Source organism: Leuresthes tenuis, unplaced genomic scaffold, assembly GCF_036924035.1.
Source record: "Leuresthes tenuis unplaced genomic scaffold, fLeuTen1.0.hap1 SCAF_5, whole genome shotgun sequence".
Taxonomy (NCBI): domain Eukaryota; kingdom Metazoa; phylum Chordata; class Actinopteri; order Atheriniformes; family Atherinopsidae; genus Leuresthes; species Leuresthes tenuis.
This window is the reverse complement of record NW_027325359.1, coordinates 145,550-157,945: the sequence shown is the minus strand read 5'-3', so window position 1 is coordinate 157,945 and position 12,396 is coordinate 145,550. Positions and strand designations below refer to the sequence as shown.

Below are 12,396 nucleotides of genomic sequence, written 5' to 3'. Positions count from 1 at the left end.
CAGCTGGTCAGGCACCAACAAACAGCTGGTCAGGCACCAACAAACAGCTGGTCAGACACCAACAAACAGCTGGTCGGGCACCAACAAACAGCTGGTCAGGCACCAACAGCTGGTCAGGCACCAACAAACAGCTGGTCAGGCACCAACAAACAGCTGGTCAGGCACCAACAAACAGCTGGTCAGGCACCAACAAACAGCTGGTCAGGCACCAACAAACAGCTGGTCAGGCACCAACAAACAGCTGGTCAGGCACCAACAAACAGCTGGTCAGGCACCAACAAACAGCTGGTCAGGCACCAACAAACAGCTGGTCAGGCACCAACAAACAGCTGGTCAGGCACCAACAAACAGCTGGTCAGGCACCAACAAACAGCTGGTCAGGCACCAACAAACAGCTGGTCGGGCACCAACAAACAGCTGGTCAGGCACCAACAAACAGCTGGTCAGGCACCAACAAACAGCTGATCAGGCACCAACAAACAGCTGGTCAGACACCAACAAACAGCTGGTCAGGCACCAACAAACAGCTGGTCAGGCACCAACAAACAGCTGGTCAGGCACCAACAGCTGGTCAGGCACCAACAAACAGCTGGTCAGGCACCAACAAACAGCTGGTCAGGCACCAACAAACAGCTGGTCAGGCACCAACAAACAGCTGGTCAGACACCAACAAACAGCTGGTCAGGCACCAACAAACAGCTGGTCAGGCACCAACAGCTGGTCAGGCACCAACAAACAGCTGGTCAGGCACCAACAAACAGCTGGTCAGGCACCAACAAACAGCTGGTCAGGCACCAACAGCTGGTCAGGCACCAACAAACAGCTGGTCAGGCACCAACAAACAGCTGGTCAGGCACCAACAAACAGCTGATCTGTCCACATCCTAAACAACTTCACCTCATCACAGCTCTATTAGACTGATCTGCTGTATTGTTTAACAGATGCATCCCCATGTATTTATTGTCTTTTTTACTCTCCATTTGGACACTTCTCATCTCGCTCAGGGAGATGGGGGGGGGTTTAATTACCACCTGGGCTGTTCTCTGGGTACGTCCAACCTGCCGCTCCCTCAGTCATTTCATTCTTGCCAGAATCCTCGTTTGTATTTTAAAGTGTGAAGATGTTTTCTCCCCCGACTGAAGCTTAGCAGCGCAGCGGGAAGCTAAAACCGAGGAGGTTGGGACCACTTTTTCCACATGTCGGACACACATATGTACAGAAGGCCCGTTTGGGTACTAAAGCAGTTAGAGGAGCTCTGGCTGTTGAGCTTATTTAGGAGGAAGTTTGAGCCGATTGGTTTGAAAGCAGCTGAAGTAGCTACAGTCCCAGTTTACTGATGCTAACACTGGGCTAAGCCTCGTTCTGTAGAGTCTCCTCAATCATTTGTTAGAATTTCTTGTTTTTTTCTGTTTTGGTTTGTCCTTTTTGTCTGTTATTAACCACATCGTGGACTTTTAAGGACTTTAAAGTCCTCTCCAGACTGGTGAAATAACAGAAAAAGCACAAGAATATTTTAGCCTCAACTACCATAATCTCATTAAAATGAAGCTCAGAAATGACAAAATCCTTCCTTCGAATGACGGTTTTAGGGTCATTACTTATTGATAAGAAGTGATGGTTCAGGAAGTGATGGTTGGAGGAGTTTTCAGAGGGGGGGGGGGCTGAGAGCTGTGATATCAGAGCGTTTCAGGACAGTGAGACAGGGAGGCTGGAGTCGTTCTGCACTTGGTTTCTGACAGAAAAAGTGCCACAAAAAGTAAGAAGAGGAGGGAAAAGTTCAGCCTTCTTTCAGCTGAATGACATCTTTAGCTAAAGAAGAGTTTGGACCTGCCATATCTGCCATATCTGCCATATCTGCCCTCAGAGAGGTGTGGATGCAGCGGTTTACAGGTACGGAGGTAACAGAACTTCAGTCTCAGCACAATCCAGAGCTAATTTCACACAGCAATGCATCAAAACTTGAAGCTTGGTTCCATGCAGCACATGCTTGGATTAAAAGGACTTAAAGGCGCTGGTTTAGTCTCAGAAACGCAGCCAAAGGAAGTTCTTCGGTCAGGTATAAAATACGTTTGTGTGCAGGATAACATGCATCGGCTTGCAGGACGCTGCAGGTCAGCCGTTTCTTCTCTGTAGAGCAGCAGGACGAGGAATGAAAAGTCTGAGGATGAGCAGCAGCCTGCAGCACAGAAGGGAAAAGGTTTCACTGGCGGTCAGTTTAAAAGCAGACGTGTGTTTTTTCCACTTTCCTGAGGTCTTCATGAAAGATCTGTGCCATGCTTTGGTCTAAATAACACAGAGAGGGACTACAGAAGCTTCTTTTTCAACTAATATCCTAAAAAATACAAACATTTTACACAATAAATCATTTTAAGGTTGAACACATTAATATCGTACAAGAGGGCATCCAGTAAGGAGCCTTAGAGCTCAGACCGAACACCAAACTGAGCAGAGTAACAGGTAATTCATATTATTTATTGTGTTAAATTAACTAATGATGAGATTTGATGTTTATCGGCAGAAGAAAAGAATCTAAATGTTCCACTTCCTGCGTGCAGTGAATGAAGTTAGGAGGAGATAAAGAAGGAATATCTCACTGAATGTTAAATTTTTTAGATAAAAGGACGCCCAAAACAAGGTGTAAGATTGTGTGTGTGTTTTTTTTTGTTGTTGTTCCAGTTTGTGGCGACTTATTACGCTTAAACATACGCTTTAAAACACAAAAAACCCATAAAAAGTTAATAAAAACCATAAATAGGGAGGTATTTAATATGCTGCATCAGTCTTGTGAGAGCAGCTGGTTACAGTCTGTATTCCTCTAAAAATTAACAGTCATTGCTATTAGTTTCAGCACTTAATGGGGAAAAAGTGAGAAATGACTCATATTGGGTAAAAAGTGTGTAATTTGTGGGCTTCTTAGGGAGCATTTCCAGCCCCAGATGAGACAGTTGGTGCTTTACTGAGTATTTCCCTGTGCAGGATTGTTTATGTGGGATGAAATCAAACTGCAATGAGCATCAAAGTCCCTGCGGCACGCCGCTGCATTTTTCTTACCTTATTTTCACAAATACAAAATGATCCTGATTGTAATCCCCCCCCCCCCCCCCCCCCCCCCAACACGTCCCAGCATCCGCTGCAGATAGGAAAACCTCATCAGAGTGTTTGTGAAAACTGAGATAACAGCAGCCAAAGGATCTTATCTGTGCTGAAAGTGAAACTCCCACATCTGTCCAACTCCCACATCTGGGCAGCTCCTCTCACATCTGCCCAACTCCCACATCTGTCCAACTCTCACATCTGCCCAACTCTCACATCTGCCCAACTCTCACATCTGCCCAACTCCCACATCTGCCCAACTCTCACATCTGCCCAACTCCCACATCTGCCCAACTCTCACATCTGCCCAACTCTCACATCTGCCCAACTCCTCCCACATCTGCCCAACTCTTCCCGCACCTGTACAACTCTTCCCGCATCTGTACAACTCCTCCCACATCTGGCCACTCAGTCACTTTTCTTTTGCTCAGCAGCCAAAAGATTTTCATGGAAATTCAAACCAGAATAAATCAGACTAACAGGTCGTTTTTAGCCCCTCAAATAGAGAAATGTCCAAATTCCTCTGTTAGATTCTGATTTCTCTATAGATCACTGGCGGGTGAATATCTTCAGGTCCACTTCATCACTTTTTAAAAGGTTATTTCTAATAAGTTCAGCTTAATATCGTCTCACAGAGAAGTATCTGAGGTTCTGACAACCGGATTCGGGCGATTAGTGGTCGGTTCCTCCTGCGGTGAGTCGGCTCAATGTCCTGATTTTATTGCACCATCTTTTCTTTTTAATCTAAAATACTGAACTTATTTCCTCTGAAACACGGCGCTTACATTTAAAAAAGGCTATAAAACAGACATTTAGGCCTTTATGTCTGTCACCGTCTCTGCTGTACTCCACGCTGTCGGCCGGCATCGACCAGCTGATCCGCGCCTGTGCGGCAGGAGGCGGCGAGCCCTTAAATTCGTTTTACTTGAACCGTTTTGCCTCATTTAAATTGGCCCGATCCCCCTTTTCATTTGGCTGAAATGCTCCCAAAAGACTAAAGTAACATTTGGTTTTGATGCCAGTGCAACTGCCATCGTCTCCCTCTCAGCGTGTTATGGCGAGATCAGGTCACCTGTGGTGATGGCGGTGGCCCTGGGCAGCCTTCTTAATATCGGGATATTTCATCTTTGCGGTTACCGCGGCAACCCTGAACTGGACGCTGAGAAGCATCTTAAAAAGGAGCATTAGGACAGTATGAGGCTTCAACTCTTCTGCCGGACATCGTCGGGGTGTTTTTGGAGGTCCTTTTCAGACCGAATGTGACGCCAGCAGCGCTGCGCTCTGACAGCAATCATCTCCAACAGTTTAAACAGATAAATGCAAGCAGAAAGTGAGCCAACGTCCAGGCAGAACCAAAGGTCCAACAGCCTAAACAAACCATCCAGCCAGGCGGACACAGACGGCAAAAAGCACACAAGCTGACGTCCATTTAGGTCAACAATCATGCTTCCATTCAGGTGGGAGAGTCAAATGTTAGCTTTAATTTAAACAGGCAAAATAACAGAATGTGTAAAATGCTGAATGTTTCCAACACAGAAACCCGGCAGTGAACGCAGCTTCAGTAACATTCAGTCTGGAGGCCTAAAGGAGCGGCTCACAGGTGCAGGTGGGTTAGTGCAGCGCTTCCATCCCTGCATGACACTGTGAGCTCCTGTTAGACACCCACTGTTCTTGGCTTTTTGATGGACTTCTATACAATTATACAACAGCAGCTATAGCAGGTCATTTACTTCTTTTACCCTTTAAACTTCCATTATTTCTTATATGAAACGAGATCAGAAGGGAAGAGATATGACTGTTAAAACCACATCAGGGAGAAGAATGCTTTAAGCAGCATCTGTTTGTACGAAGTAGACTTTTAAAATCAAGTGTGTTCCTCCAGTAGGAAACGCTCCTTCTCCTGAGCTCAGTCCCGGCTCCGTGGAGCACAGTTAGATATTTGGCAGTGGTGGAATCATTGTGTCACTGGGAGTTTCGGAGTATGCCAGTTGAGGATGTCACATTTTATAAGACGCGCCGTCTTTACTCCTCATCCCGCCGCCGAGCTGTGTGGAAACATCACCCTGGGCGCCAGACTGGCCTCTCAGGAACACAATCCCTCCTCAGTGTGCTGCATCAGTGTCGGCTGACCTCACGCCAACTATAGCCCATTTCAAAGCTACAACAGAAGTGGCACAAACTAAAAAATAAACCTATCAAACGACTGATCTAAACCAAGAAGTGTGTGCTTGTGCCTGCATGCAGAGGAGCTGGTCAGAGATCCCCAACATGCAGGTAAGCTTTGCTTTAAGAAATCAGTCCAGCTAACCTGCTAATCTGTCTCCACCTTCTTCTACATCATTTAAAGCTCAAAATAGCCTTCAAATTCTTGCCAGCAAACAGGCAAAAGTCCCTGAAAACAGACAGCTGCAGACAAAACCTGAAGCTGATGTGGATATTCCCAGAATTAAACAGAAATGGAGTGTTTTCATCATGTTTTCAATCATGTTTTCTATCATGTTTTCATCATGTTTTCAATCATGTTTTCAATCATGTTTTCTATCATGTTTTCATCATGTTTTCATCATGTTTTCTATCATGTTTTCATCATGTTTTCATCATGTTTTCATCATGTTTTCAATCATGTTTTCAATCATGTTTTCTATCATGTTTTCATCATGTTTTCATCATGGTTTCCATCATGGTTTCCATCACGGTTTCCATCACGGTTTCCATCACGTTTTCATCACGTTTTCATCACGTTTTCATCACGTTTTCTATCATGTTTTCATCATGTTTTCAATCATGTTTTCAATCATGTTTTCTATCATGTTTTCATCATGTTTTCATCATGGTTTCCATCATGGTTTCCATCACGGTTTCCATCACGGTTTCCATCACGTTTTCCATCACGTTTTCATCATGTTTTCATCATGTTTTCATCATGTTTTCTATCATGTTTTCATCATGTTTTCAATCATGTTTTCAATCATGTTTTCATCATGTTTTCATCATGTTTTCTATCATGTTTTCATCATGTTTTCATCATGTTTTCAATCATGTTTTCAATCATGTTTTCAATCATGTTTTCTATCATGTTTTCATCACGTTTTCTATCATGTTTTCATCATGGTTTCCATCATGGTTTCCATCACGGTTTCCATCACGGTTTCCATCACGGTTTCCATCACGTTTTCCATCACGTTTTCCATCATGTTTTCTATCATGTTTTCTATCATGTTTTCATCATGTTTTCCATCATGTTTTCATCATGTTTTCAATCATGTTTTCCATCATGTTTTCAATCATGTTTTCAATCATGTTTTCATCATGGTTTCTATCATGTTTTCTATCATGTTTCCATCATGTTTTCCATCATGTTTTCATCATGTTTTCTATCATGTTTTCTATCATGTTTTCTATCATGTTTTCTATCATGTTTTCATCATGTTTTCATCATGTTTTCAATCATGGTTTCATCATGTTTTCTATCATGTTTTCATCATGTTTTCATCATGTTTTCTATCATGTTTTCTATCATGTTTTCCATCATGTTTTCCATCATGTTTTCATCATGTTTTCATCATGTTTTCAATCATGGTTTCATCATGTTTTCTATCATGTTTTCCATCATGTTTTCATCATGTTTTCTATCATGTTTTCTATCATGTTTTCAATCATGTTTTCATCATGGTTTCATCATGTTTCCATCATGTTTTCCATCATGTTTTCATCATGTTTTCATCATGTTTTCATCATGTTTTCAATCATGTTTTCTATCATGTTTTCTATCATGTTTTCTATCATGTTTTCCATCATGTTTTCATCATGTTTTCATCATGTTTTCATCATGTTTTCAATCATGGTTTCATCATGTTTTCTATCATGTTTCCATCATGTTTTCCATCATGTTTTCATCATGTTTTCATCATGTTTTCATCATGTTTTCATCATGTTTTCATCACGGTTTCTATCATGTTTTCATCATGTTTTCATCATGTTTTCTATCATGTTTTCTATCATGTTTTCCATCATGTTTTCCATCATGTTTTCATCATGTTTTCATCATGTTTTCAATCATGGTTTCTATCATGTTTTCTATCATGTTTTCCATCATGTTTTCATCATGTTTTCATCATGTTTTCATCATGTTTTCAATCATGGTTTCATCATGTTTTCTATCATGTTTTCATCATGTTTTCATCATGTTTTCTATCATGTTTTCTATCATGTTTTCCATCATGTTTTCCATCATGTTTTCATCATGTTTTCATCATGTTTTCAATCATGGTTTCATCATGTTTTCTATCATGTTTTCCATCATGTTTTCATCATGTTTTCTATCATGTTTTCAATCATGTTTTCATCATGGTTTCATCATGTTTCCATCATGTTTTCCATCATGTTTTCATCATGTTTTCATCATGTTTTCATCATGTTTTCAATCATGGTTTCTATCATGTTTTCTATCATGTTTTCCATCATGTTTTCATCATGTTTTCATCATGTTTTCATCATGTTTTCAATCATGGTTTCATCATGTTTTCTATCATGTTTTCATCATGTTTTCATCATGTTTTCTATCATGTTTTCTATCATGTTTTCCATCATGTTTTCCATCATGTTTTCATCATGTTTTCATCATGTTTTCAATCATGGTTTCATCATGTTTTCTATCATGTTTTCCATCATGTTTTCATCATGTTTTCTATCATGTTTTCTATCATGTTTTCAATCATGTTTTCATCATGGTTTCATCATGTTTCCATCATGTTTTCCATCATGTTTTCATCATGTTTTCATCATGTTTTCATCATGTTTTCAATCATGTTTTCTATCATGTTTTCTATCATGTTTTCTATCATGTTTTCCATCATGTTTTCATCATGTTTTCATCATGTTTTCATCATGTTTTCAATCATGGTTTCATCATGTTTTCTATCATGTTTCCATCATGTTTTCCATCATGTTTTCATCATGTTTTCATCATGTTTTCATCATGTTTTCATCATGTTTTCATCACGGTTTCCATCACGGTTTTCCATCACGGTTTTCCATCACGGTTTTCATCACGTTTTCTATCATGTTTTCAATCATGTTTTCTATCATGTTTTCAATCATGTTTTCTATCATGTTTCCATCATGTTTTCATCATGTTTTCTATCATGTTTTCATGTTTTCAATCGTGTTTTCATCGTGTTTTCTATCGTGTTTTCATCGTGTTTTCTATCGTGTTTTCATCGTGTTTTCTATCGTGTTTTCATCGTGTTTTCTATCGTGTTTTCATCATGTTTTCATCATGTTTTCAATCATGTTTTCATAACGTTTTCATAACGTTTTCATAACGTTTTCTATCATGTTTTCATAATGTTTTCTATCATGTTTTCTATCATGTTTTCCATCATGTTTTCCATCATGTTTTCATCATGTTTTCATCATGTTTTCAATCATGGTTTCCATCATGTTTTCATCATGTTTTCATCACGGTTTCCATCACGGTTTTCCATCACGGTTTTCATCACGGTTTTCATCACGTTTTCTATCACGTTTTCAATCATGTTTTCAATCATGTTTTCTATCATGTTTTCATCATGTTTTCATCATGTTTTCATCATGTTTTCATCATGTTTTCATCATGTTTTCTATCATGTTTTCTATCATGTTTTCATCATGTTTTCAATCATGTTTTCATCATGTTTTCATCATGTTTTCCATCATGTTTCCATCATGGTTTCCATCATGTTTTCTATCATGTTTTCTATCATGTTTCTATCATGTTTTCTATCATGTTTTCATGTTTTCAATCGTGTTTTCATCGTGTTTTCTATCGTGTTTTCATCGTGTTTTCTATCATGTTTTCATCATGTTTTCATCATGTTTTCATCACGGTTTTCATCACGGTTTCCATCACGGTTTTCCATCACGGTTTTCCATCACGGTTTTCCATCACGGTTTTCATCACGTTTTCTATCATGTTTTCTATCATGTTTTCATCATGTTTTCATCATGTTTTCATCATGTTTTCATCATGTTTTCAATCATGTTTTCATCATGTTTTCCATCATGTTTTCCATCATGTTTCCATCATGGTTTCCATCATGTTTTCCATCATGTTTTCTATCATGTTTTCTATCATGTTTCCATCATGTTTTCATCATGTTTTCTATCATGTTTTCATGTTTTCAATCGTGTTTTCATCGTGTTTTCTATCGTGTTTTCATCGTGTTTTCTATCGTGTTTTCATCGTGTTTTCTATCGTGTTTTCATCGTGTTTTCTATCGTGTTTTCATCGTGTTTTCTATCGTGTTTTCATCATGTTTTCATCATGTTTTCATCATGTTTTCATAACGTTTTCATAATGTTTTCTATCATGTTTTCATAATGTTTTCTATCATGTTTTCTATCATGTTTCCAATCATGTTTTCTATCATGTTTTCTATCATGTTTTCTATCATGTTTTCATCGTGTTTTCATCATGTTTTGATTCAAAGGTCTGACTGAGGCTCTGGTTGTGCTGCGATGGCTTTGACTTCGTGCCTCCAGCTGTTTATCCCTGTGCTCATACCCCACTCTTCTAGCACACTTTACACAGTTATCATGACGTTACACAACATGCTCGATAGGATTTAAAAACTGGTTTTGATCCATCTGAATCTGTACTTGGGAGCGGCGAGTCTCTCAGGGGATGAGCCCACCCACTGCTCCAGCTTCTCATTAAAGATGAACAGAGTAATGTGCTGGTTATTTTAATGACTTTCACTTGTTACAGTGGACTTATCTTGCATTGCTGGATGGAAACCATGCAGAAACCAATCAAAAACCAAGGTTTCTTTGCAAATAATCATTTCAGAATGCAAAAAAAGTACATTACCTTTGTCAAATGAGCTCAACAGGATGGTGAGCGCCTCCTGTGTGCAGCGTCTCCACATAGGCCAGGGCGCTCTGCAGGGAGGTCAGACAGTAGCCTTCCTCTCCTATCAAATACCTGAAACAGAGGAAAAAGAGTTGAAAATGAACCCGAACAAAGCAGGGATGACCTCAAACATTCCTAAAGTTCCATCACAAGTCCCAAAGAACTTTGTTTCATCCCCACATCAGTTTGTTTCTGACAGAAGGCAAAAGATCCAAACATTTTCCCTCCATATTTACAGATTTTATACACATCCCAGGGGTGGGAGATTGATGACTTGATGACTGCGATGAGTGACGAGTTGTTTCCACATGCAGCAGAAAAGAGGGAGAAGAGGGCTGAGAGGGCTGAGCTTGAAATAATGAGAGCGAGACACGACACCGACTTCAGCCAAGATGCTGCACGGATGAACACGAAGGACCAGAAAAACCTGAGCCCAGCAATTCTAATCCTGAAGTTAGGAATCAAATATGAAATATGGCTGATGGAGAGTTGGTTTGGCACAAAATCCAGAAGAACACGCCTGAGCTCAAAGTAAAAGAGTCACCAGCCGTGGGTGCTACACCGCGGCCAACCAGCCATCCTTCTCTGCTCATTCTTCTTCTTCTATCCTGAAACCATAACTGCTGCAGCCAAACAAACAGAGAAGATAAAGAAGCCAAACAAAGAGAGGAGAGGAGATAAAGAAGCACAGAAGTCTGTTTGGAATTCAACACGTTTCTGCAGACTTCTGCAGGAATTCCAGAAACCTCCTCTTCAAAAGCCGCCTTCACGGCTCGTCTTTAGACAGCGTTATGGGATGCCTTAAGAAAACAATGAGAAAGCTTTAAGGTCCCGACCCATCAGCCATCACAATGAAACAAGAAGTGCAACAGCACAACACTCAGATCGTGTTCTGCACAGTTTCATGTGTCAGTGAATCCTGGAAATGAGCGAGAGCTGGAACTATGGGAGGCTGCAGCATGAAGTAAAGACAAAGCAGACCGAGGTCACCAAACAGTCAGCCTCCATCATACTGAGGCTGAACTTTGATGGAGACGGGAAAGCGCCTTCCTTTCAGTGTTAGAAATTCAATTTCTCCCAATAAATATTCCATGTTCGATTCCTTCTGTCAGGAAAACACTGATTAGCTTTAACTGATCCCCAACTTGAAGGCTGCTGGCCATCACCTCCACTGGTTTGTGCCATTTCTAAGCCTTCATTGACCATATCAGGGCGAGGAGGAGGAGCTGGAGAGTGATGCTAACTGGGGAAAAGCGTACAGAATTATGAAATTCTGTTTCCAGGACCACCAGTGCAGTAATCAGAGGGAGTAAAACCAAATCTCACAAGACCATAATGACTCTGGGCCAACATGTGTTCAGTTATTTCAGGAGATAAGTTGATTCTATGGCCTTATAATCTGTGAGTATCGCCCCATCTTATCCACAATCCCAGTACAGAGTTACAGAAAATCATACCAGAACTGTTCTTCCACATATTTCCATCACAGGTGGTGATGTTCTGTGTTTCTGGTCTTTCTGTGGACTCCAAAGACGAGTTATGTGGAGAAACGATGTGACGGAGCTGAACCCATCATTCACAGGTGTTTAATAAGATGATAAAACCTGCCAATAACAAGCTTTAACCGTGTTCCAAAGGTCCAAAACATCACTGAGAACCAACTAAATGAATGGTGTGAAGAAAAGAAACTCCCAAAGACTTTAATTTCACTGAATCTGACACAAACCGACTGCAGGCCCGTCATTCGGCCCACTCTCAGCCTCGTGGTTCCAGCTCCTCAGTCACTCCCAACCCACCGAACCGAATAAAAATAAACCGGGACTTTATTTGCATTTTTTATGGGGAAGAAAACCAAATCCCAAATATCCAGACATTCTCTGGCAGCAGCCAATCTAACCAGCTGCCTTTTATATCCCACGCTTTTAATGCTCATGAGCAGACCTCTGAGGTCGCAGCTCACACGCAATGATACCGAGGAAGATATTCAAGACCACCCCAGAAACCCAGAACCCAAACACTTTTCTTGGTTTTTGGCAACATGTTTTCACCCTTAAGGCCGAGAATCCATCAACCTCAGGCAGGTGTTGTATCACCTCAGGAAGGTCAGCATCACTACAAACACTAAAGCTCCATCTGAACTCAACCTTTAAGGCTGGAACAGATCCATGCTGCAAAAACTCACTGTTACCATCCCTTAAAAGTCCAAAATACAACCTCAGAGTGTTACAGCATTTCAGTCCAAAACTAAGAGTCAAAACCAAGAAAGAAACCTTAACTGGAGCCATGCAATCTACTCCAGGAGCTTGTTTTCTTGGGAAAACCAGCAAAATGTCGCCTCTGGTCCAATCCCTGTCTTTGTGGGAGGCTTTTTAGCTGAAGAGGGTGATTTATTCGGTGAGAGGAAACCTCTG

At 40.7% G+C, this 12,396-nt stretch overlaps 1 protein-coding gene across 1 annotated transcript in view; it reads right to left on the bottom strand.

Annotated features, from left to right (window-relative positions):
• Window positions 1-872: 872 nt before the first annotated feature.
• Window positions 873-12,396, bottom strand: part of vps9d1 (VPS9 domain containing 1) — a 40,035-nt gene continuing 28,511 nt past the window's right edge. Inside the window, exons 16-17 of the mRNA XM_072385363.1 lie at window positions 9,944-10,057; window positions 873-2,176 (exon numbers count right to left, since the gene is read on the bottom strand). Of these exons, the coding sequence (XP_072241464.1) occupies window positions 9,949-10,057 (109 nt within the window). The 3' untranslated portion in view covers window positions 873-2,176; window positions 9,944-9,948. The remainder of the gene's footprint in view (window positions 2,177-9,943; window positions 10,058-12,396) is intronic.